General features: G+C 38.4%; 1 protein-coding gene across 1 annotated transcript in view; it reads right to left on the bottom strand.

The window, feature by feature from the left end:
* Positions 1 to 3,540: 3,540 nt before the first annotated feature.
* The window catches only part of LOC104511288 (anoctamin-3-like), a gene marked incomplete at its 5' end in the record, with an annotated part of 53,373 nt that continues 32,229 nt past the window's right edge, over positions 3,541 to 24,684 (bottom strand). The window contains 8 exons of the mRNA XM_010153845.1: positions 3,541 to 3,668; positions 5,044 to 5,104; positions 10,547 to 10,643; positions 13,892 to 14,026; positions 15,376 to 15,497; positions 17,925 to 17,980; positions 20,122 to 20,228; positions 21,600 to 21,731. Coding sequence (XP_010152147.1) covers positions 3,541 to 3,668; positions 5,044 to 5,104; positions 10,547 to 10,643; positions 13,892 to 14,026; positions 15,376 to 15,497; positions 17,925 to 17,980; positions 20,122 to 20,228; positions 21,600 to 21,731 — 838 coding nt within the window. The remainder of the gene's footprint in view (positions 3,669 to 5,043; positions 5,105 to 10,546; positions 10,644 to 13,891; positions 14,027 to 15,375; positions 15,498 to 17,924; positions 17,981 to 20,121; positions 20,229 to 21,599; positions 21,732 to 24,684) is intronic.

Here is a 24,684-nt window from a genome sequence, read left to right as displayed (position 1 = left end):
CTTTCCTGGCTGAATACAGCACAGTGTGTGAATTAACAGGTGACCTAGTACAGACTAAAACTCACCCCCAAAAAATTATTTCTTTTAAAATTAATTACTGTTTATTTGTTTCTTTTACGCTTTCAAGAGTGGGGAACCTAGTGACAGCTACTGCTCACTCACACTGGAGTGGATCTTCAAAACCAGTGGGTAGACATAACAAATATTTAAAAGATGTAACATGTCAACTAGCTAAGTTCAGAAACTTTTGTGACGAAAGATGACTTCTTACAAATACTTCCAAACGTATTACTCATTGTTCATTTAATTATCAAGTTGGTATGCGTGGGAAAACAATGGAGCATAAAACTGTCATGGCACTTTTCTATCTTGCTGCTCTGAATCAGGGCTTCAGGAAAAGAAAAGGAAAGATTAGAAGACAGTAATTTTTTGCCATTAATTAGCTGTAAAGCTTTTAACACGAGGCTGAAAGGCTTATCCATCATATCCAGCAGGGTACAGTTTGTTCTAGGAACTGAAGGAGCATCAGACGTTCATGTTCCCTGTCACAGTTCTAATAATTGCAATGTACCTGATTTTTAGATAACATGACTGAAGGGGAAGGGGGGTGGGAGAGCTAGTTCAGTTCCAAGAAAAACAGAACACTTTGAAAAGTTTCATGAAACCTGAGGAAAACATTGGAGAAATGAAGTTATTCTGCTAACTGAACAGGTGCAGAAAGCATTACTGGATTTCTTACCTTGCATACTCAAATATTGGTACACTAAAACTTAATCACCTGGAATTCAGGGGCTGCAATTTTAAATGCTTGCTTAAATAGTTACAAGTAATTGCATTCAAAGAGTGATTACTGCTGATTTCATCAAATTAAAGGATAAAGGTTGATTAAACCTGGAACCTTTCTATTTGACTAAAAACTTATTTAGCCTTTTTTTTTTTTTTTTAACCCTAGTTATTTCCCTTGAAAGTCAAGGGTAGAGATGTCTGTTTTCTTTTACAAAGGCAGAGAGTTTCTGCAGAGGCTGGTTCAGTCAACATCTGGCAAGTGTTTCAGATCCTTGGTGAAAAGTCTCGCTCCACAAAGCCCTCGACTATAAAGCGAGAGGGAAGTATCTGATCTTACGGATTTATTATTCTTATTCAGCTGTCTCTTCTTTCTTTCTTTCTCTCCTAGACAAAACCAACAAAGAAGGAGTAATAGTTGGTGTCATTGTAGGAGCCATTTTGGGATCTATATTCTTAGGTCTGATTGGCTACTTTATATTTGGCAAGAAAAGCTCTGACTCATTTTCCCATAGACGGCTTTATGATGATACGAGGAGTGACCCAGGTAAGGAATACTACAAGTGTTTGGCATAGCAGCATCTTTTATTTCTGCCCAGAGGTGCTTAAACAGCCTGGTCTTACTGACTTATTAGGAATTTTCAACTGGCAGTACTTTATCCTTTTAAATTTTAGCTTAACCAATGTGCCCCTTAACTCTGTCTCCTCCTTACAAGCTATTTTTTTAACCTCTGAAATATCACGATATATCATACTTAGTATCAGTGAACCTGTTCAAAAAATTGCAGGCAAATTCAAATCTGGAGCTCAAAAGCTCTCCCAAACTTTGATTAACTGGAAAAGGCCAGACCCTTACTCATCCAACTCCCACTACAGAATGAGAGATGAAGCTACATCTGGGTTTAGGAGTAAAGCTATTTTTAAGAGGTTTTTGCTTTTGTCTTCTCCATAAATATGGATAAACTTGTATTAAAGTGTAATCACACAGCCTCCAAAAATTACTATAATGTTCCTGGACTTTATTTTTAAATGTTTAAACAAACACTGAGAGGCTAAACACTCTTTTTTTATCATATAAAATCAAAGCAAAATAAAACTCTGGCAATACGCCCTTTCTGGCTTAAATGCAAGAGCTGAAAGCTGCCAGAATCACAGACTAGGAACTAGCTTTGAAAATCGACCACCCATGCAGTGCTGGATGGGCGTTACTGGGAGGACACGTGTTATCGTCAGAAGATCGTGAATCAGGGCCTTCATCTGTTTCTCCCCCATATGCAAGAAAGATGTTAACCGGGTTTAAATGCAAGGGACTGCTGAACTAAAACTGTGAGGTACCCAGATAAGAATCTTTCAAGCAATATATAAAAAATAATTATATTATCCTTTCAGTTCTCCACTTAGACAACTCACTTGGGCCGTACGATACGAGTTTTGGATGTGCGACGGAAGACCAAACCGGCACAGCAGACAAGGCAGAGGAAGACAACGCAGGGTGCCCATCCGTTGCCATTCCAATGGCTGACATGACACCATCCCACCCTTCACCGTAATGTTTGCTCCAGATTACATCCTCACCTGTTAAGTACATGCTCTCATTTTTATCCAAAACGACCTGGCAGCTGTTTTCTTGCACCCAATACTGTGCAAACATGTTTGGAAAAGTAAGGGGAAAATCACAAGATGCACTGATACAGGACACAGAAGCAGAGGATCACTATTCTACTTTGTAATTAAATGATCAACCTATGTTTTTCTGGAAGGATATTCTACTTGCTTTCTTAGAAATAATAGATACAAAGAGCACCCAGGTAAAATTCTGCCTTGTGTAACTTTGGTCAACAATGCACTGTGACAGAGCAAAATTTGACTAGGATTGCAATGATATTTAAAAATCAATAAAATTTCCCAAATTTAACTACCTTGACGTGAAACTAATCTGTCAAATATAATGTCTATCTGATAAATGACTCAGGGCATTATTTCCCCACTCTACCGTTGTACCTTTCATCAGTGAATATGACAAAAACAATTAAATTCACTTGGATTACTCAGAGTTTGATGTTTACTGTGCAGAATGGAACTACTGAGTAACATGGACTACATTTAACCTTTGACTATGATGACAGAGTTAAAATCACTATCGAAGCCAAAACCAGAAGACAGGCTTCTATTCCTCTGTCAAACTAATCTGTTGTCTGCATCCCAGTCTAGATCTGTAGAAATGATTTAAAAGGGTTTGGTACAGGTTAGATAGCAGAAATACTTAACGTGAAAGGAAAGCAATTATCTCTGCCATGTATATAGATATCCTAAAAGCATGGTCTGTTTTTTCCCAGCTAAGGAGTAAAATTATGGGAGTGAAATAATTGCATAGTTTATCTGTTCGCATTTATCAGGAATGTCTAAACAGAAAGAAAGAACGTGAAAAACACTTAACTGTAAAGGCACAGAACAAACAGAAAGTGCAGAGAACATAACTACTCACATGGGATACCTGCTTGTTATCACATCTGTTAAAATGCTTTGTTTAGTGTGGAGACAGTGGATCACGTCAGTGGAATTGTCTCACTAACTGGTTGTGAACACTGAAATGGGGGTTTATGTGATATGTGAGGAAATGGCATGCATGCACACACCGGAAAGTGAAACAATGGCAGTCTCACTGCAGGTGAGTAAACCAGGTATTTATTTAAAAGTTTTGAAAAGATTACAGAACTGTATGCATACGTGCAGCAATGCCAGTCCTACAGGGCTCAGTCATGCAATCTGCACACTTCCCATCAAAACCAGACCCTGATTTCTAACGTTATATTCCACGTGCTGGACAACAGGCTGAAAATCTGGGACATGTTCACTTGCATTAGGTGAGAGTATCACTCCGTTGCCTGAAGTTAAAAAAAACCTTCATGTTCAGCTTTCAGCTTCCTTAGCACGTATTCTACCATCTTTCCTGATACTGGTAAAGCAGTATCACATAAGCAAAATTCCACACTTCAAGCTTGGGCTCAACTGAAAATGGAAAGAGCTCTCTCTAAGGAGAACTCAGTGTTAGAGATGAAGAGATGCTAAAAAGCTACCAGTGCTGGCTACATTGGTAACCATATAACCAAGTGCAGTGTATTTTAGGAATTTATGAAACTAATTATTAGTGACTGCAAGGCTGTAACAGCAAGCTTAGGAGCCAATGAAGAAATACCACTGTGGCAAGCAATCCAAGTGTACCTTTCAGCTATATTTATATCATGTTAATTTTTACAACCTAATGATGAGTTTTGTGTGCATAAGCTTATTTTACTCTTTGGTCTTTTGCCGATGTTTGTATATTGGTTTTTGTTTTCAATAAACCTGACTCTAAAATCTGTGATATTTGTCCACCCTTCACTTTAAGTCAGAAATGCTTATTCGTACATATTACATAAATAAACCTGTTGTGTGACATTTAACTCTATTTAAAATTGTAAAACTCTGGTTTGGATTCAAACAGTTGTACGTATGTGAACTGGTGTTTTTGTATCAGGGATTTGCACAGATAAACATTTACATTGGTAAAATTAATTATCTCTTGTTCTAATACCAGTCTTCCTTACTTTCCAGCAGTAAACTACTATTAGCTTTGGTGAAAGCTAATTACATCAAGCATTTGATGCTGGAACCGTTATCTCTCTCTTGTATGGCATTATTACACTGACCTTCAAAGAGAGGGAAGGCTGTTCTAGGTAACTCCTGCTCAACAGTGGTCACTGTGGATGTCACCCTGCTTGGCTTTGTACCCCAAGACATGATGAGTGTGATGTCAGGGTGAACATAATGAGAGAGTCAGACTGATAATTTGAATATAAATAGTTAAATTGCTCTAAGCACTTAACATCAAATCATTCCTGTACTTCCCTCTAATTAGCTCCCACAAGAACATTCTCATTTATTCTATAAGAATTCTCTACAAGACATGATATGCTGACTCCAGATCAGTAAATTAACCTACATGTTTGCCTCTAAAAAGATTTCTGTCTGCACGATATCAAAGTCAGGCTTAAAGACATTTAAGGTGCTCAAGACAGTCATTACATTAACTGTAACAGGTATTCTTTTTACCCAATATTGGCACAGAAATTGAAGTTGATGAAAACAGGAAAAAAAAGGTTTGAGTGACAAAAACACAATCTTTTAAATTTTATCAAGAGCTACGCTCTTTCTTTACCCGCTAATCAGATAAAAGGGTCAGGTAAATGAGAAGTACAACACAAATAAAAATGTACTTACCCCAAATCGCCATGAAAATAGCAAAGAAGACAGTCCCTCCGTTATCGAACAAATGGGTAACCTGAATAGAAAATAAACGCATCAGGGACAAATAGCACTGCTGCCTTACCTTTTGCCCCGGAGAACCCCAGAGTACATAACTGCTGACGGCAACTAAAAGCTAAGCATTCAAATAAGAAGTCCTAGTTGCATGTTTTTTCTACCGAGGTTTGTCCTGTCTGTCTTTCAGAATACCTTGAACTCTGGTTTTCCAGCCTGTCCCTTCATGCATCTCCAGTCTATTTGTTTCACCGACAGTAAGAGCTACTCTGTCCGTGTCCAGTCAGGCTAAAGATTCCTCCAAACTTCTTCTCATATGCTGGGTCAAATTTCACCTCAACACTTTCTGTTTTAAAGATTTTTGTAAGCTTAATTATATTCTGTCTTTTCACTTTTCTTCCTCTGTATATTACTCAGTTAAATGTCTCTTTGGATTCCATTCTCTTCTTCTCCCAAGCTATCTTGCAGTTCTACTGCAGGTAAGAAGAGTATATATTCCTTTTTACCCAGACATATCAGCCTCTCAAATTGTTGACATATTCTCCTTCTTAAAAGGCTGGTGCCCCTAAACTCCAACAAACATTAAATACATTCTAAATAACAACCCCACCCCCCAAACCTAATTCTAAATTGTGCACTTAATACCTCCTCGTGAATACTGTCCTAATCTTACTCTTTATTATACGATTTTTCAGGCAGAATAGATATTCTCCTGTGAAGTCCAAGGCTTACCAACAGAAAATAAACACTAATTGTTTTTTTCATGCCTATGGATCACTCTAAACATCTGAGTGTGTGAATTGGATGTCTAACTTATGAAAATGTCACAATCTAGATCACAAAAATCCCAAATTTCTAATATTCAAGCCATAATATGAAACAGTAGTTAGAAAGCTGAAATGAAGATCAATGTACTTTGAACAGAGTTTTCTAATTTACAGCAATGTGATTTGTCCAGGGATAATGGGCCTACATTTCTTCTAATGAAAGGTGGTTCAAATTCCTATTTGAAAAAAGGGACAAATAATTATAAAATAACAGAGCAAACCAACTGATCATCAACAGGTGTATGTAAGAAAGAGGATCCGAAGAGACAGGAAAATAAATGTAGAAGTGCTGCAAAGGGCTTTGGTACGTATTGTCCTAAAACACACAGAAAATTCATGGTGATTTCCCGCTCTTTGAAACAAGAAGGGAATGTCCTGAAATAGAACACTCTTGGAAGGACTTTGCTTTCACGGATGTTGACTCCTTTTCTGACTTAAGGAATGTGTTTTTAGCTTTTACAATGAACAGAAACCTGTCCTTGTGACAATGGAAGGGCGCAGGTTACCAGGTTCAGTTTTGCTGTACGGTGACCTTCTCTTACACCTGGAGTTACCCTGGCCAGCAGGGATACACGAGGTGTGCCGCGAGGCTGTGGCTGGCACCCCGCCTCAGGCACGTTACCTAACCTGCTCCGGCGAGCGCCGCCTGCAGCAAGAACTCATCCTGCTGACAGACTTCCATTCTTCCAGAGAAGGCTGGCATTAATGCCTTGTGAATTAAGCAAAATAACTCAGGAAAGCAGAAGTAGTATATAGAAGCAGTGTTTCTTGCCTCCATTATTTCTTATTGAGCAAAATTGTTACAATATTGTGAGAATTTATTAAACATGTATTTTATCTGTAGGTCAGTTCTTTTCTCGAGGTGGGACTATTTGGCATTGGTTATCAATAAATTCAGTATGTTCCCAGCACGAAGCATACAGTGGGATCAATTGTACCTACAAATATGTCTTTTGCTTTGTTTCTCTTTGGATTCCACAAAGGCAAACACAAATATAGTGGGCATGAGATGGAAATGTGAGAGGTGAAAAAAGCAGCGCGATAAAGCTGATGAACATTTTCAGTTTTGAACGTAGGTCTGCGTGCAGATGTGATTTTGAATATCTATTGCCTATTTCTATTGATATCAATATCAATAGATATTTGAATATCTATTTGCCTATGTCTATCTAGTGCCTATTTCCAAAGAAATTCAAAATGAACCAACCAACCCACCCAACCCAAACCCAGGAGAATCGGTGTTGCTAGAAGTAGAAAAGAGGTGTCTGGCTCCTGATACAGCTTTGTTTTTATAAAAAGCATTTGGGCTACAGTCATTCAGCGCCGCGCTCAGAAGTAACTTGAGTGTCTTAGAGGCTGAATGCGCAGTCTGAGACTCCATGTTGACCCAAGGCCTCTACACAGAGATGAAGTAAGGTAGGACTGGGAGCTAGTCTGTCAGCATACCTGACTGATGTTGCCATCATCACACCAGACTTCAGGCCCTTCAAATCCACCCTGAGTCAAGCCTGTGTCCCAGGGTGGAGGGCAAGGTGTGCTGGGCACAGGGCCAGCCCAAGGAGCTCTAGTGCACCGCGCGGATCAGAGGGGAGAATGACAGCCCGGGCACTCGGCAATTCAGATTGCAACCCAGGTACGACCTGCCTTTCCCTCAAATTACAAACTTCAGTGTGGCATTTTTAAGTGGAAATGGAATAAGGAGGGCAGGGACAAAAGAAATGGGAGGCAACAAAAAGGAAAAAGGCATCTTTTGTATTTTGTCTCCAGCTTTACAAAAAGCTTGGCAGAAAAAAACATTTGAAGAACGTGATTTTTTCCAGCATTCGTTTGTTCTGCCTGAACTGCTCCTCTAAAGAGAATCTTGGCAGATGTTTATGAAAGAAACCCTGACTGCAGTTTTAATAACGTGAAATATGAGCACAGGCCTTATATAAATGAGGCAGGTCCCATGACATAAGCAGGTTTGGGGAAATAACGTTCACTTAAGGAAACTCACTGTCCCTAATTAACTCAATGTTTGTGTACTCATATACAATGAGCTATTTGAATGAATAAGGATTACTCCAGAATAAGGGTGCTGGTGCCTGGAATAAATCAGGAACAGGTTACCTCACACACCAGCTCTTGTGTTGTGTGGAAGGAAGACAGAGAAGTAAGTTATGGTCCCACAACAACAAAACCAAAGGGAAATGCTGACAAGCTCCATCTCGGGAAAACAAAAGCAAGCAGGAAATGTCATTTTCTTTTCCCAGAGTGCAGATCTGATGCTTGCTTTTTAAACACGTTAGCTCCACTTACTTGTGTTACCAACAGTGCTCCAGGAACTACAAAGGAACATTTGATTTGAAATCAGACCGTAGTTTTCTAACATTACAGACTGTTTTCATTCAGTAATCTCGGCGCAGACACAGTGGAAGTGCTGACACATGTTTGGGTATGTGCTGCTCAGCTTGAGCATCATGGGGGCACCCAGCAGGATCGCAACTCCTGCTGGAAACCAGACGTCTCCTAGAAAGAGGGTAACGAGTGAAGCGCAGCACACTCTCCTCTAGACACAGCACAGTGAGGGAAGGCACTGCAGCCTGGAGAAGAGAAGGCTCCGGGGAGTCCTTATAGCACCTTCCAGTGCCTGAAGGGGCTACAAGGAAGCTGGGGGGGACTTTTTACAAGGGCAGGGAGTGACAGGACAAGGGGGAATGGGTTTAAATTGAAAGTGGGGAGGTTTAGATTAGATATCAGGAAGAAGTTCTTCCCGTAGAGGGTGGTGAAGCACTGGAACAGGTTGCCCAGAGAAGCTGTGGATGCCCCATCCCTGGAAGTGTTCAAGGCCAGGCTGGATGAGGCTTGGAGCAACCTGGTCTAGTGGAAGGTGTCCCTGCCCATGGCAGGGGGTTGGAACTGGATGGTCTTTAAGGTCCCTTCCAACCCAAACCATTCTATGATTCTATAACCTCTGAGTTATAAAAAGCCTAACTGAGCTTTTTTATATTTCTTCCTATTTCTTTGCCATTTGAGTGGCCAGATGGGAATCTTATTCCTTCCCAAAGAGCAGTCTCTCTCTCTCCCACTTGGTGAGATCCAGAACAGACAAATCCTGAAAGGAAAGAAATTTTGGTTGTTTTCTGCATTGCAATCTAAGGTTGATCAGTTTTTCACAGCAAAAGCATTGGCAGCAAAAGTCTGGAGCTTACATGGATTTCCATAATATTTTCAGACACCAGAGCAGGGTGCCTGTAAAGCGGGAATACGAGTGGTTACTGCTTCTCTCCCCTGGTTGTCATCTGAGTTAATTTCAAGGCAGCTGGTTTGAAAATACATGGAAGTATGGATGGACTGCCACATTTTTTCTGCTGCAATTCATTATTCACAATGTGACATTAAATGTGAAATTTGCATGATTTAAGCAAATGATGTCAGTGTAAATATAAATAAAGCACAAAAACTGCTTCTTACTAATTGGGGATGTTAAAATAACAGGACCTAAAGCTAAAGGGATGCCACCATGCCAAACGTACTAATCTTTTGAACTGCAGTGGATTGCTGAAGAGGTACTTATCTTCTAAAAAGTGGTATTTCTGGGATGGGTTGTATGGTCTGCATGATGTTATTTCAATTGAGAAAGCTCTTACCTTCAGTACACATCTTAAAAAAGAAGAAATTGTTAAAAAAAAAAAGTTAAAAAAAAATCTCATGGACCCATTTTCTGCTATAGAAATATGTGGCAGTATTTAAAAACAAAAACCAGTTCTACCTTAGGTACAGCCTTTTCAATGGTATTGTTGTTGCAAAACAAGTTTTCAATTTTGGCATTACAAAATACAAAATTAAATTTAGAATCTAAATATAAATAGTTTTTATATATGCCAAGTCTTTTTCAAATTTTCTTCTACAGATAGATTTGAAATGCAGAGTTTTACCTATACTAAATCTCAAAATCTAATGAAAAATTGATTTTCTCTTTCACACTGCTGCAGTGTTGTTGTATGCCATGGCCCAGAGACAATCACAGTTCATAAATAGAGGCTTCTGAGCAAGATTTATTGTATGGGCTAAAGAATTCCAAGAAAAGTGTCAAGGCTGCTTTTCCAGCATTGTGATGGTATGCACACAGCAGAATATATTGCTCACTTGAAAATACAGCGCGTACCCGGAGCAACTTGTGATTATTTAAGTTTGAAGGATAGCTTCTTGCAGCAAAATATTTAGTTGTGTAAAATCCTTGCTTTAGTTTGACAGCGCAAAGCACATCACAGGTACATTATGCTGGAGAATTCCTTTAGAAGGAGCAGAAATTCAATTACAAAGTAAGCAAGGGAAACAGTAAGAAGGTAATCATAGGGGAAAGTAGGAGAAACCTCCGAAAAAAAGTTTTATTTTTCAGGGAACTTTATTAAGTTGAAGAAAGTAATAAGAATTTAGGAAGGAAATGCTCACAGAAAGTAAAATGAATTTTAGAATATTCTGTAATCATTTCGGAGCATTCCCTTATTAGAAACATGAATAACAAGGCTGAAAAAAACCTCTGCAGAGAAACAACATGTTTTGCAGGAATCTTTACTGGAACAAGGACAGCCATTGCACAATGAAAGTGGATCTTTAGACATAAACGATCTAGACAGCAATAAGACAACAATTACCTTGGCATATATGCAGCTTTCATTGAGTTTTTGTAGGGTGCAATTGCGTTCACACATAGGGCACATGATGGTTTCATTCGCCTCGCAGATCTCTTTGCTTTAGGGTGAGACGGGAAAACAAAGGTTACAAAAAGGCTTCGAGCATTCTTAAGATTTTTCTGAGGCTATGTTGTTCATGGTCTCTATTTGTTAACAATATGCCTACACCCCAAAACTGGCTCAATAAAATAAATTAAAAGTGAATTGGATTCCGTATCAGTAACCCGAAAACTACAGGCCCTAGAGCAGTATGCAGTATTTTTGGGCACCATGCTGCACCTCTCACACTATCCCATTCTCTCCTAAATATCGTGAACAGAACAACAAAACATTTTTTACTACCTCCCAACCCATTTAGTGCATATTTTTCCAATATATCAAACGTTAAGAGGATGGACATGACTCGCATAACGAGGCTGATTTCAAACAGCAATCAATTTATCCCAGTTTACATCAGCTGAAGGTCTGTTCCACAGGATGCTTGCATGCACACTTATATCAGTCGGTCACATGTAAAAACTCAGCGACAGGATTTCTGACAGCAGTATTGCAAGTCTTTGTGGCTTTATTTCCTACAGAAGACCTTATGCAATGGCTAATAAAAAACCCAAACACCACTTTAATATCCTATTTTGGGGGAAAATATCTTAAAGCGACATTCTGATGTTTAAGGATCCTAAGATTTAGGAAGATGAAGTCACTGTCTTTGCTGGGACCATTCGTATCCAACATGTAGTACATAACCAAGCGTCTTGATAGAGGCAAAACAGAATTAACAGAAGTGTAAAGATTAATTTTAAGGCAAATTTTAATTGCAGTGAGTAAGCTTCCCAAAGAACCTCAGCAATCACCCTATCCTTTAGCAATGCTGACATGCCTGAAATGACACACTAGGAAAGTCGCAGTATAAAACAAATGCCAGGAATTCCCAACTAATGTGTTTTAATAAACATTCTGCTTTCACTCTCCTACTCTTAAAAGCTGAATTTACAGTTCTAATAATGTATGGAAGATTATGCCTACTTCCAAATGAGTGGATCTATTAAATCCTGTCTGACATAACAGTAAAAAGAAATCAAAGATGCTGCTTGCCCAGATGCCACTTTTGTGATCTTTGGTCACACCTCAGGTAACATCAGAATCACGAATTCACTGAAACCCTACAACATAATGTGGATCTGAAAAAGAAATCACCTTAAGTAACCTTTAAGCCAGAATGAGCACAGCCCGTCATTTCAGGGCTGCAGAGTAACAGAAATCTTATGGTCTGTCACATCAGAGAATTTTGTTGTTTGCATTTTCCTTCAAATGATTAAGCACAGAAGATCACATTCCAATGATACGTTATAATGGTTTGGCAAGAATACAAACTGTTGTCAGAGATAATGCCAAATTGTACTGTGCTTTAAATGTAAATTCAACAATGTAAGTGTTAGATTTTCTGTATTATATATCTTGCGTTAAAATCTTGGGTTTGTTTTTAAGAACACAGAAAGTTTCACAAAATCCTCCTGGCAGTGGCAGGTCACATGTCTCAGCAGCACGCTGCAGAGGCAGGAGCATTCGCTACACAAGTGTTTGTGGCAGATGCTATGTTAACCCAACCGTCGCCGTAAGAGAGCAGGATAAACTTCTTTGTACCGTCCTCACCCACGCATCTGAAACCCGACTGCAGCACGTGGTGCAAAGGCACCGCAAGCTATGCCGTGTTCGTGCCTGGCCCTGCCGTTTGACGGACAGCAAGGGGGCAACTTGCAACAGCCCTAATTAACGTTACGTACGAACCCATCAAAACCTAGCTCTTTACAACCATCAGATTTATTTTTACATAAGCTAAGCCACATGGAATAACTTGACACCTACCTTCAGAATAAAGTCAGATAATAGCTATGGCACATAACGTGCTGAAAGAAAAGGCACTTGTAAAGGACTATTTAAGCTCCTCCATTTGACCACCACTGCACTTCCCCCCCACTTTGGCTGGGGGAGGGCAAACGGATCAAAATGTATTTGAAGGCGTATCAAGCAAGAAATACAAATTCACGTTCCGTGGTTTTGTTTCTGCATGTCTGAGCCTTAAGAATATAGTTCAAATGCTCGGGAAGCTACTACAGTGTAAGACTTTCTTATTCAGAGATTCTCTGGGTTTTTCTCTCGGTGACCTTTCTCTCACAACTGAAGAATACAAGATTTCCAGTTCAGCAGCCCTAGTCCCTGTGCTCTAACAGGCTGATCCTCTACTTTACATCCACTGCATTCTACAGACATTTACCATGCAAAACAACCCTACTACAGAACAGTATCTTAAGTAGCACAGTTTCCTGTCTGATACTTTTATTGCATTTAATTACATTTAATGCAGTTTGAAGTTGTAACGTCTCTCAGGAGTTTGCTGTACAAAAGCAAGCCTGAAGAAGCCTTTATTACAGGCCTGTAGAATATAACTCCCTGTGAAATAGAAGATAAGCACAGTTGCATAAAGAAAACTTAAAATGTTCTGACTCAAAGCCTGAGAAGTAACGTTTCCTCTGAAATCTGGCTGTAAGTATACTTACAGCCTAAGCATCCCAACGGCTTGAACAAGAGTTGCAATCCTAAGAGCACTGATACTGTTGTGTCTGACGACATCTAATGGAAAACTTTGTAATGAGGGTCCTCTGAAACAGTTCCTAAAAATACAGTCAGCACTCAACTCGAGAACCCTCATGGTTATTTCTGAGTTGACATAAACCCCTCTCCCAGCAAAATCACAACAGTGGGAAACTTGAAAGCTAGGTACATTTCACGTGGTTGTGATCTCCCCGAAGCTGGGTCTCCTGGCTGCAGTTTACACTGACGTAGCTAAGAATTATGTTAGACTCGGAGTCCGCCACTATTAACACAGGGAGAAAAAAAAAAAGACATTGACGAAAGTAAGTGGAAGATTAGCAACGACACAACTGTACTACACTCCGGAAGTTATAGGCAAGCTGGAAGTAAAGAGAGAATATATCTGACTGTTTTTTCATCCGTTAGTCTTTACTAGAGTAAGTCATTGCAGTACCTATGACACTAAAGTTGGTACTTGTTGTTTTTCCTTACAGATGGAATGGGAAACAATGCAGAGGCAGTGGTAAATGGTACGCAATCAGCTTGATGCAAAACAGATATACAAAGTGGATGCTCTTGACTGAAGAACCCAGCGTTCTATTTGGTTATTTTTACATGATTACTATATCTGGAAAACATTTAAAAGTATAATGATCTAAGTTGTGCCAGAGTGTTCTTCATTTTCAACAGGTTATATGTTAGTAAATAGGATTTTACCTTACTTGGCTGGAATCCATTGTAAATAATCCATAGAGGAAAACAAAGAGCCCAACCAGGGCAGCAGGATTAAGCATTCCAGTATACCATCCCAGCCAGGCAAAATACAGTCCAATCTTTTCACCAAAGTATCGCCTACATGAAAAGGAAACACATACATTGTTTAAAGTTAAAACTTAGAGTGACCTCTACCTATCTTCACAGTAGCAGATTAAGATTAATGAGGAACTATCATTACAAGTTTATGGTAGAATTATTGTCAGTAGGCGAAAACATTTTATTTCAGACTAGCATAATAGTTTAGTGACACTAATTGCAAGCTTACCAGAACATATATTTTATAAGGATATAACTGAAGTGTTTTGTAATTTTTACATCCTTGCAATGACTAAGTAGATGTACTAGTTCCAATGTTATTACTTGTAGGACATTTTATTTCCACACACAAAACCCAGATAACTACACACACAGACACATAAATAATTCTAGAAAGGGATAAAGTAAGTTGGTATGGTGTAAGTATTCCCTTATAAAAAGCAATTATGATAGATAATTGGTCTAGTGGTCTAGAACATGGTCTAGTGGGTGTGGTAGTGTCGGGTTGATGTTTGGACTGAAAGATCTAATAGGTCTTCTCCAACCTTAGTGATTCTGTGATAATCACGTAATAGGACATTCTGCAAACCATTATTAGAGAAAAGAGTGGAGTGAAAACGCAAGTTGAAGACGGAGCTTTAATTCTTCAAAACTTAGGTATCAGATTCTAGAAGGGATGAAGTAGCAGTGTTCAGAAAGTCAGTGAAGGATGATGCTATTTGATAGCACAGAAGTGTCCCATGGCACATGCTTGGCTCTACAGCCTTCAGTGGAACAATACCGGGCACAATGACCGGTTAGGAATGTCAGATCAGGAATAAGATCTGACAGCAAGGAAAAATGAACTATTGGTTTTCAGTGTCAAAGATGAGGAAAGTATGAAACTCAATTATTTACAATTATTTAACTTTGTTTACATATATTTCTCTGTTTTACATTTGGTAATCTATGAAATTAATTACAAGATATATAATCAGAATTTTATTTAACCCACATGGAAATGTAACAATTAGGTTGCATTTGCACTCCACAGGATTTGGTAACTCTGACTGTCCATGAGGGTAACTGTCTTTGCTCTCAAAGGTGCTTTCATGATGGCCAAGTGTCTCTGATCAGCAGACCACATCATGGGGTTTTATTTTAAGTTTCTCACAGCAAATCGTCAAGCAGCTGTACCTACCTGCCTTTTATTCAACCTCATTTGAAACTAACAGCCCTTCACAAAAGACCACCCAAAAGAAGCAACTTAGAGAATTCCAGTCGTACCTGATAATACTGCACAGCTAAATGCTACAGGAAAGGACATGGAATTTAGCAGTAGGGCTAACACACTGTGTTACCAGGTTGTCTGCATCACAGAAACAAGCTACTCTTCAAAGTACTAATACCTGATTAAATCGAGAGGTTGGTATTTGTACCACATTCCCCACCGTGCCCAACGCTCATATAAGAGGTGTCTGTGATTCTGAGCTCCGTGTGTTTTGATGGGGTGTCTGCTTTTGTGGCTTCCCTGAAAAACACAATGAAATAAAAGTACGTTACAAGGCATTATGAAAAATACATAGATTTCTCAGATATCTTTGAATATAGTTTTAAATAAGGTGTTCATTATTTTAATCAATAGGTTTCTTATTACAGACACATCTAGAACATGTCACCTGGAGCTAATCCATAAGCCTGGCAAAGAGATAGGGTTACATATGCTTCTGAAATGGCCAGTTTCTCTAAGAATTAATGGTAGAACCACACCAGTACAAGATTACAAAGAACTACTCAAGTCTTTACATGCCTTCAAGTACAGTGTTTCTATTTCACTATTATATGCTTCTTTGTATGCTTTCACCTATTTCAATTTTCCAGAATTTCTCATGAGATGTTGGCAGTATCTTTTCATCTCATATAAAACTTCAGAAATTGTTGCTATGTCAGCTCAGTTCTCCTCTCCCAGACACCTTCTATGACTTTATTTGTCGTGTTTAAAAGTATAGAAAAACATAGTCTTTCTGTGGCACGTATTTTCTAACTGATGGAAACAACAGAACTGGTATCATTTTGAAGCTACACAGGCCTCTCAGAGACATTAAAAGCCAAACACAGAATCAGTCTGACCCAAACCGAGTCCTTCCAGGCCATGCCTGCAATTTGCAGTCCACCTGACAGCCTGAAAGAATAGCCTCATGCTCAGCAGTCCAAAGGTAACGCACAGATTTGCTAGAACCATTCTAAGCAGAATCTCTTGTATTTGTAATTTTACTCCAATTCTGAAGCAGGACATCCCCTTTAGTCGATCTTTTTCCCAGAAAAAGACCCCACCGCTCAGTTATGGTAAAGAAAATCTTTCATCAAATGACTGTGAGTGAGCCAAATAATTTTCTGGGAGGAGATCAGTTTCTCACAGCAGGATTTCAGAGTTAGCAATCAGACAGATTCTTGACCCTGGTAGATCCATGTAATTTAACCATTTAGATTTTTATAATTTATTTGAAATCTTAAGCATTCCCTGCAATTGAAAGAACTATTTACTTCTTGCAATCTGCTGACCCTCTGGTTTAAGAACGAGTTAAAGCCAAACCTAAATATAGCAAAGAGACACATTCTACTGATTTCTCTTCACAGTCAGCAAAGACGCATACAAAAGACATCAACACAGAGTGTGACCTTTGCAACGTCTAGGAACACCTAGGAACAGAACATCAACTCGTGTCACAGACATCTGGATGAATGATTGCAGTGCATAAAGCATTACCCAGAACTGCATATTTTTAAATCCTTCCCCTGCTCTGAGCCCCTGCTTCTTTCTGTACTGTTTATCCATAACAGAATTGAAGTCTCAGCATTCCCAGCAGGACTGGGAACATTTACTCTCATTTGCTTGTGTGATAAATAAAATAAAATAAAAAGATATTGACGCTATTCAACCACCAGCCCTTAGCACCACTCAAGCAGCAATTAGGGTAAGAGTGGCTTAAACATATGACTCCATTAACCTTAACTGAAACTTCAAAGATGTAGCTTATGCCGTAACAAAGGGACATGGACATAAAATGAATATGACAGCATGGTTTTGATAGCCAGAGAAAGCTTCACAGAGTTTTCTGGTAGCATGGCCAGTTTTTCCCTGAAGTCTGTAATGCACAGCTGAAGCCTTAAGGAGGATGTTCAATTATTTATCTAAAATATCCCTTCTCTTTATTCCCAGTATTTAATTATTAATACCACATAAAAAAATTACTCTCAGCAAGTTGTAAAGCACAGGTCAGTCCTTTGAAACACGAGACCAAGTCACAATATTCAGACTGAGCAACCACAGAGTTCACAGTTGCAATTACCATGCTACTGACAGGCATTTAAAATGACTGTAGATGTGTGGCTTGCTTTTTTCTTTGCAGTACACAAACATTGTTTGAAAACCCTCTGAAGTCAAACACACGTTTTTCATTTACTTCATGGGTTTAGAAACTTCAGCAGACTTTAATCTACTGAAAAAGATATTGTCAAGTAGAAGTTATTCAGAACTATTCAGAAAAGACTAAATGAGAAATAATTGACTAGTCTGCCTAACTGTGATCAAGTACACAAGCTATTATAAAAACAGAACCTTTTGTAGGTGGCAAGAAAAAATAATCTAATACAACTAATTGGAACAACTAATATTCTCATTAAGAACTCCACAGGCAATGTCCAGTTGACCAAAAATAAAGTCATAATATTCTAGTTCAGCAAGAAAATGTTCCACAAAGTTATTATAATACATAATGTAAGAAAAAATTTAAAAGCCAATATTATAGTATGAGCTATAAATAAAAGAAAAGTCTCACCACATTACACAGTGACACTGAAAGTTTGCAGGGCAAAACTAAATATAAAGAAGGATCTCAAAACGTTGGTGCAAGCTTTAATTGAAATATAAATACAAATACAAAATTGACCAGGTTACCTCATGTGGTGGAAATGCTGCTTCATAGGTTCCATTATTCAGTAATCTATTAATACCTACAAATAATAAAAAAAAAAATTTCAATCTATACAAATTTTCCAGTTACATATTGAGATTGTAACTTTATATTCGATGCTCAGGATGCTGCTAAACATGACAATGATCAATAATCCCACCAAGTGGTTGTGCAGGACTTGCTTATCCCTCGAGGTATCTGGCACTGTCAAACTGCAGGAACTTTCTGCAACTTTTCTCTCAGGGTCTGGTGCTTGTGCCAGACCAAGTGTGAGAAGACAGTCACATTCATGTTATATTCATCACAGCATATGATACAGATTTTATGGGTGACCAGATGATCTGACATACACAGAGAGTGGTATGGACAGACAATCCTTGAGGCAGCCAGACCCCTGCAGGGTTAAAAGCTAACCTGTTGTTATTTTTAAACATAAACCAGTTGAAGGACTTTGTATCAGAGCAGCGCGCTGCACCACACTGGCTACAGCATTTTGGATCCGTTCCTGGATTCTTCCTAAAAACAGATTTGTTGCACTATCAAAGCATATTATAAAAAATAATAATAAATAACTGTTAATAATTATAATAAAAACATTCAGTAGCCTGTAAGAGCACACCCGTAGCTAAGAGCGTCCACAAGAAATAAGGACTTATGATGGATTTAAGATTTGTCCATTCAAATATACACATTAAGCTGAACTACTCTCATAATGAAATTTGCCATCATCAACTTCAAAGGCAGTACATTTGAACCCTTCTTTTCTGATTTTCTTACTATTGCTTTTTTTTAGAAACTCAAGCAATAACTTTCACTAATTGCTATCATCTTCAGAAGTACAAGGTCTTAATATGACACTATATATTTAATTCCTAATTTAACTCCTGCAAAGAAAATAGGAAATCATACATCCATCCTCTGTTCACTGAAAATGAAAATGAACAGATAGAGCTTCTAAAAAATAACGGTGTGAGTGTTGATATAAACTGAATTTAGTCTTCAGGTCAAATGTTGTCATGCACCTAACTCAGGCCAAAGGCTTACTTCACTGATGATAGATATGTCACGTGGGACAACCCCGCTCCACTGACTTATTGTCAGGCTGTTTATGCAAAGAAAGAGTCACACTTTGTTAGGCGCAGACAGTTTATGAATTGTTCAAGATGATGTTTCTGAGCAAACACCCTCAACAATAACAACACTTCTAAATGTAATCAATAGCAGTATATATATAAAATAGAGCAGCATATGGATATATATATATGTATATATATATGTAAATATATATCTATATGGAGAGAGATTATATGACCTGACAAGCCGAGGTACAGCGTGACAGGAGATCTCAGTCCAGCTGAGAAGTCCTCGCTGAGAGTTCCTTCTCAGCAGTGTTTTATACCCCTCTGGTCAGGTAGGCACTCAAAATGGTCCACAGTGATAAAGTGGGAGTATGCTCCTTAGTGACACTACCCTATGCCATTCTAGTTACGTAGGCCTAAAGTGGTCCATCGAGACAAGATGGGATGGTGCTCCCTGGGGTCAAGAAAGCAACCCTAATCATGGCTGACCATATGCAGTGGGCACGGGGAGGGTGTGAGTGAGGCCTAGTTCTTGCCACACACTGCACAGCAAGGGCGTACAACCTTAAGGAAGAAGAAACTGCCCGGCCTATGCCTGGCCCCACTTCCCTCTTGTGGTTAAGTTGCTTCCCCGTTCTCCAGCAGGTTTAGTCTTGACATTAGTCTTCTCTCTTTACATTAGTCAAGGCCTCACAGCTGTCTCCGAGCTCCATGGAGACCTCTAATAAATTAGTATCTCACTATTTTTCTGCTGGACTGGAACTGCTGGGTAGTAGCAGAACTATTAGGACCAATCCTTGAAAACACTCGACAGTTTTCTGAGGTATACATTATCTTTATTATGGCTCTGGATCATGAAAAGTTATCGTAACCTCTCCAATTTATTTTAAAGAAATGAGTAACTAGATGAAAAACATTGTCACTGAGTTATTTAAGAAAATAATTGATGTGACATTCCTTAAACTCTGTTACTCAGCAAATGAAAAGACTTCAAGGAATGAAAAAAACAGTTCACTTTACTCAAATGATACATTTTTCAGGCAAGTAAAGATACAAAGTTTTTATAGCTTCAGGTTAGGAAAAAAAAATACAGAGTTCTCACCCATTTTGGATTTTCCATCTTCATATTTAGTTCTCTGTAGCATGTGATGCACGATTCTACTTCTTGTGGAGTTGCTGAAGAAGCTGTCTTTGTTGTTTATCGTAAAACTATTAAAATAATAAATGTCTTTTAATGTTCAAAACAATGCACAGGTGTTGAAACATAGCTGGTCAAGTGTTTTCTTCTTACAGTGATATACTGAATTTTCACCCTCCTTGGTTACTGCACAAGATACAAGATTTTACATTTCTAGAGCATCTTCTCAAGTCCAATAAATTAATCACCTTAATAACAGTTTACTGTTGGGAAAACAGAGGAACTAAAACTATATTCTAAAATATCCTACTATCTAGGTATTTTCTGTTCTGGATATAATTAATTTTAAAAAGACCTTCAGAAGCAGGGCTTGTTCTCAAATTCAAGCTACTTATGAGTTGGCAGGTGCCTGTGTCATGGAACTACCAGAACTGTTATGTAGGAAAAAATAAAAATTGTCTCCATGCACTGGACACTTGAGTAGCAGCTCCACAACTGCCTCCCCTTAGAGAATCCTAGAATGGAACCGAATAAAGCATCCTTTCCCACATGGCTCTGGATTCCAGATGCCAGAAACCTGACATGCAGGAACTTTTGCCTGCTCAGCTGTGCCAAATGTGATACTATGACAGTTGGTAACGTCACCTCAGCTGGTTGAGAAATAACACCAAAACCAGGTGATTCATACAATGCAATATAGTCAATTACTGAAAAAAATAGAAGAAATTGTAATGAAATTACTCTTTCTTTCCAGGGTAAGGTCAGTCCACTAGCATACTGTTTCTTTACTGAGAAGAAAAAAATTCCTGTTTAGGCTAATTTATACTTCTAATTTAAATGAACGTTTCTCTCCTCAAAGAATGATCACAAAATATTTTAAAAATGAAGAAACATGCAGAATTTTGCAATCTAACTTGGTCCTGAAAAATATCACAGTTAAACTATATCACCATCAACATGCTGATTCAAACACATGGAGTTTTTATTTGGTGTATATATATTTATACTTTCAGAGTCAAAAGCATTTTTAAGATGCAGACCTGCTAAGAAAGAAAAAAAATCATTCCTGGTTTTAACTTGCCCTCAGGTGTTCCCAGTTTGAACAGCTGTCTCAGGTTTTGCCTAAGCAAAATACATCATTAAGCAATGCAATCTTGAGCAAGTATTTGCATTTTGTAATGTAATGGAAAGAAAACCTTCTAAACCAAAAAGTCAGTGTTCATTTTTCAGTCAAATTTCTATACTGCTGAGTGACCATCAAACAGCAAACAACAGAGAGTAGATTTTGGCTTTAGGAGAAAACAGAAAATATCAAATACGACACTGGGTATTTTCCAGCGACCATCTGTTCATGGCTGTCTCGATGGCACTTGCTTAGAAGAAGTGAGAAAATAAAAAATCCTCGTGGTCTCTGGCACTGCTTTTCCAGTTCCAGCACTTACTGGTGTATGCGTGCACGGCTAAAGGGTGCTGTGTAGCAATCTGTTTCTTCCAAATCAGGCAGGGCCTCCTTATCAAGCTTCATTGGATTTCTGGGCAACCAACTTTTCAGCTCTCTCATATTCCTCTGCAAACTGAGACAATAAGAAATCAGAATTACACGCTCTCGCCTGCTTGCTATTTAGTGACATCATACTAGAAATGAAATGAAAGCAGGAATTTCCACATCAAGTAACTAAAAGAAAATAAGGAGTTAAAGAGCAAATTTAACAGTATTTATTTGTGATCTGTCTTGCAAGCTTTACTTCAGCACAACTCGTTCTAAAATTGGGGGAGTATAGTTTGAGATGGGACTGCAGTATTGAGTCCAGGGAAATAATTTTCTGAGGTAGCTCATCTGGCAGAACTGTGGATGCTTATGCTTTACTCAGGAACATGTCTCATCACTTTCTCTAGCCCCACTGGACAAGGAAAATGTAGGTTCTCCTCCTTCCCTTGCCTAGCAACTCAGACACTAAAATTCATAAAGCTAGAAAGAAAATACCAGACTGCTCAGGATCAAATTTTTATGCTTTTCTGATTTCCATCAAAATTTTCCTCAAAATCCATGGGCTGATACTGCCTTAGAAAATAATACACCTAAACATCAAAGTAAAGGATACGCTATAGAGTTATACAGCATTTAGACAAAAAATCCTAAGTATGACTTCCTGCACTTTCGTAAAAAATTACTTAAAAAATACAAGCTGGACATCATTTCTGTATCCTCAATTGGATTACACACTGGTAACGTAAAGGGCTTCCTTCTACTGGCAATTTGCCTAAACAGTGTCTGAGGACTAGGTTTACCCCTGTATAAACCATGAAAAGTGCAGTTAATTTTCAAGGAAATACTAGAAGCTACCTCCTAATCACTTCCACTCCCTGATGACCTCTAAGTTTTTCACATGCCACTGCAATGCAAGATGGATGTATCAGGAGTAGGTTTCATATTAAACAAGAACTGGCATGAATTAAAAAATATGTCTACATTACATTTGCAATTCCTCTTCTGAGGCAAAAAGGCTTCTTATCTAAGGTGTAACTGCTTTTTCATTACATCACTTATGGTTGATCACTCCAAAACTTAGTGCCTTCAGACAGCATAGAACATTTCAACTGCAAAGTACGTCCCCCCCATGTACAAAAATAATCCAGCAAGAGAGACATCTTCTCTTGGCTTGCATTACATTACAGTTGAAGAAGAAACTGAAGTTTCATGGAGCTTTCATTCAAAGTGATAACAAATTTAAGAGAAATTTTTGCCTAAATCATTTGACTAAATGTTAAAGTATTATCTTTTTTTTTCAGAGGGGTTTTCTAGGTCAAAAGTAGCAGTTTAAATGGATTCCTGACTTATCTATTCAACGTAATTGATTTAATAAGAGTAAAAGCAGACACAGCTGGTCTGTTGAAGTCACTCATGAAGTCAGGAGTTCATGAAACAAGATAAAAATGTCCCAGTGGAACAGTGCCGCAATAGGGGGTCTACTCCGGGTACACTCTAACTGAGTGCTACTGTAACTTTATGCACCTTGGACTACGGGAAATTATTCTGAAACACATATACACTTTATTCTTGAATATATAATTTAATATTTTATGAAGATGCCTGTAGCTTCAGCTTTGCTCAACTTCCATAGAAACACAGACTCATAGAATGGTTTGGGTTGGAAGGGACCCTTAAAGGTCATTTAGTCAAATCTCCCTGCAGTAAGCAGGGACACCTTCAACTACATCAGGTTGCTCAGAGCCCTGTCCTTGAATGTTTCCAAGGATGGGGCTTCTACCACCTCTCTGGGCAACCTGTGCCAGTGTTCCATGATCAACTGTACTGTTCAGGTTTATTTGGTTGGTAGTTCTTTTTTGCAGAACTAGTTAGTCCAAAAATCCTTGCAGACTACATTTACCCAGCAGACTGCAGTGCAAAGAAGCACGGTATGGATGAGTTTGGAATTATCTAATCAGATTCATGGAATGAGATACCAGAATTAAGCACGTGCCACTGGTCATGTGAGGTATTTTGACATCAACCACCACCCAGCAGTTAGTTCGGTGTTTGTGCCTCTCAAGACCAGCCAAAGTTGTCAACATATGCCACCAAATTATATGGGTGTGCTACGTTTTCATGTTTTGCAATGGGAAACATGTTATGGCTGAGAGATTCAACACGTGGACACAATCATCACCAAAAAAGGAAAAAAATCATACTGTATTTGTTCAGTGGAATAATACTACCAAATTTGCTTCAGTGTGCAGATTGAAGTGCAGAAGGCTTTAAAGTTCTTTTGCAAAGCAAATTTATTGCAGCTCAGTTGCTAAACAAAGTCATTTCGGTTCTCTACCCTTAGAAGTATAAATGTATTCCACATTTCAGTGGCAAGCTATATGCTACGGCAACTATCTCGTAATTTTCTCTTCCTCATTCACAGTCAGCGTGAAATCAGTGTGTCTGATAAGGCAGATACAAGACTGATTTATTATTCAGTCTTAAATCTGAGAGTTAGACAATATTTGATACCTACATTATTTACTTGCATCTCCCACTCTTGGCAGCTTCCTTTCTGTTGGAAAGATTTGTTGAAATATTGCTCTTAAGGAGTACAATGAAATTATTTCTATAATGTGGCCCTATGAATAGAATTCAGGCTTCACAGGATTAAGTACAAAGCTGAGGGTTTTTTTAAGGTACGCAAATAAAGAAAAAGAGAAATATGACACAGATATCGCGTGTAAGAAATACAGCCTATCAGTAAGCATTACATTTATCTTCTGTCCTTTCCTCCATGCTCCTCATAACCTTTTGCAGACTTCTTAAAGGACATTTATAGATACATACATCTACCATATAACAGTATCAATATATTCAGAGAAGTGTACATGCCACAGCTGGGTTTAACAGACTAGTGTTACCTGATATTCTTAAATTACAGAAATTCTATAGCCTTAAAATTTTACCATTGATAGAAGAAGATTTTGACATTGTTCTTCACCGCAGCTCTTGAAAATTCCACTTAATAGCTTAGAAATATTAATGAGATTTGATAA

This window comes from Eurypyga helias, unplaced genomic scaffold (genome assembly GCF_000690775.1).
Source record: "Eurypyga helias isolate BGI_N326 unplaced genomic scaffold, ASM69077v1 scaffold2366, whole genome shotgun sequence".
Taxonomy (NCBI): domain Eukaryota; kingdom Metazoa; phylum Chordata; class Aves; order Eurypygiformes; family Eurypygidae; genus Eurypyga; species Eurypyga helias.
This window is presented reverse-complemented; position numbering and strand designations above follow the sequence as displayed.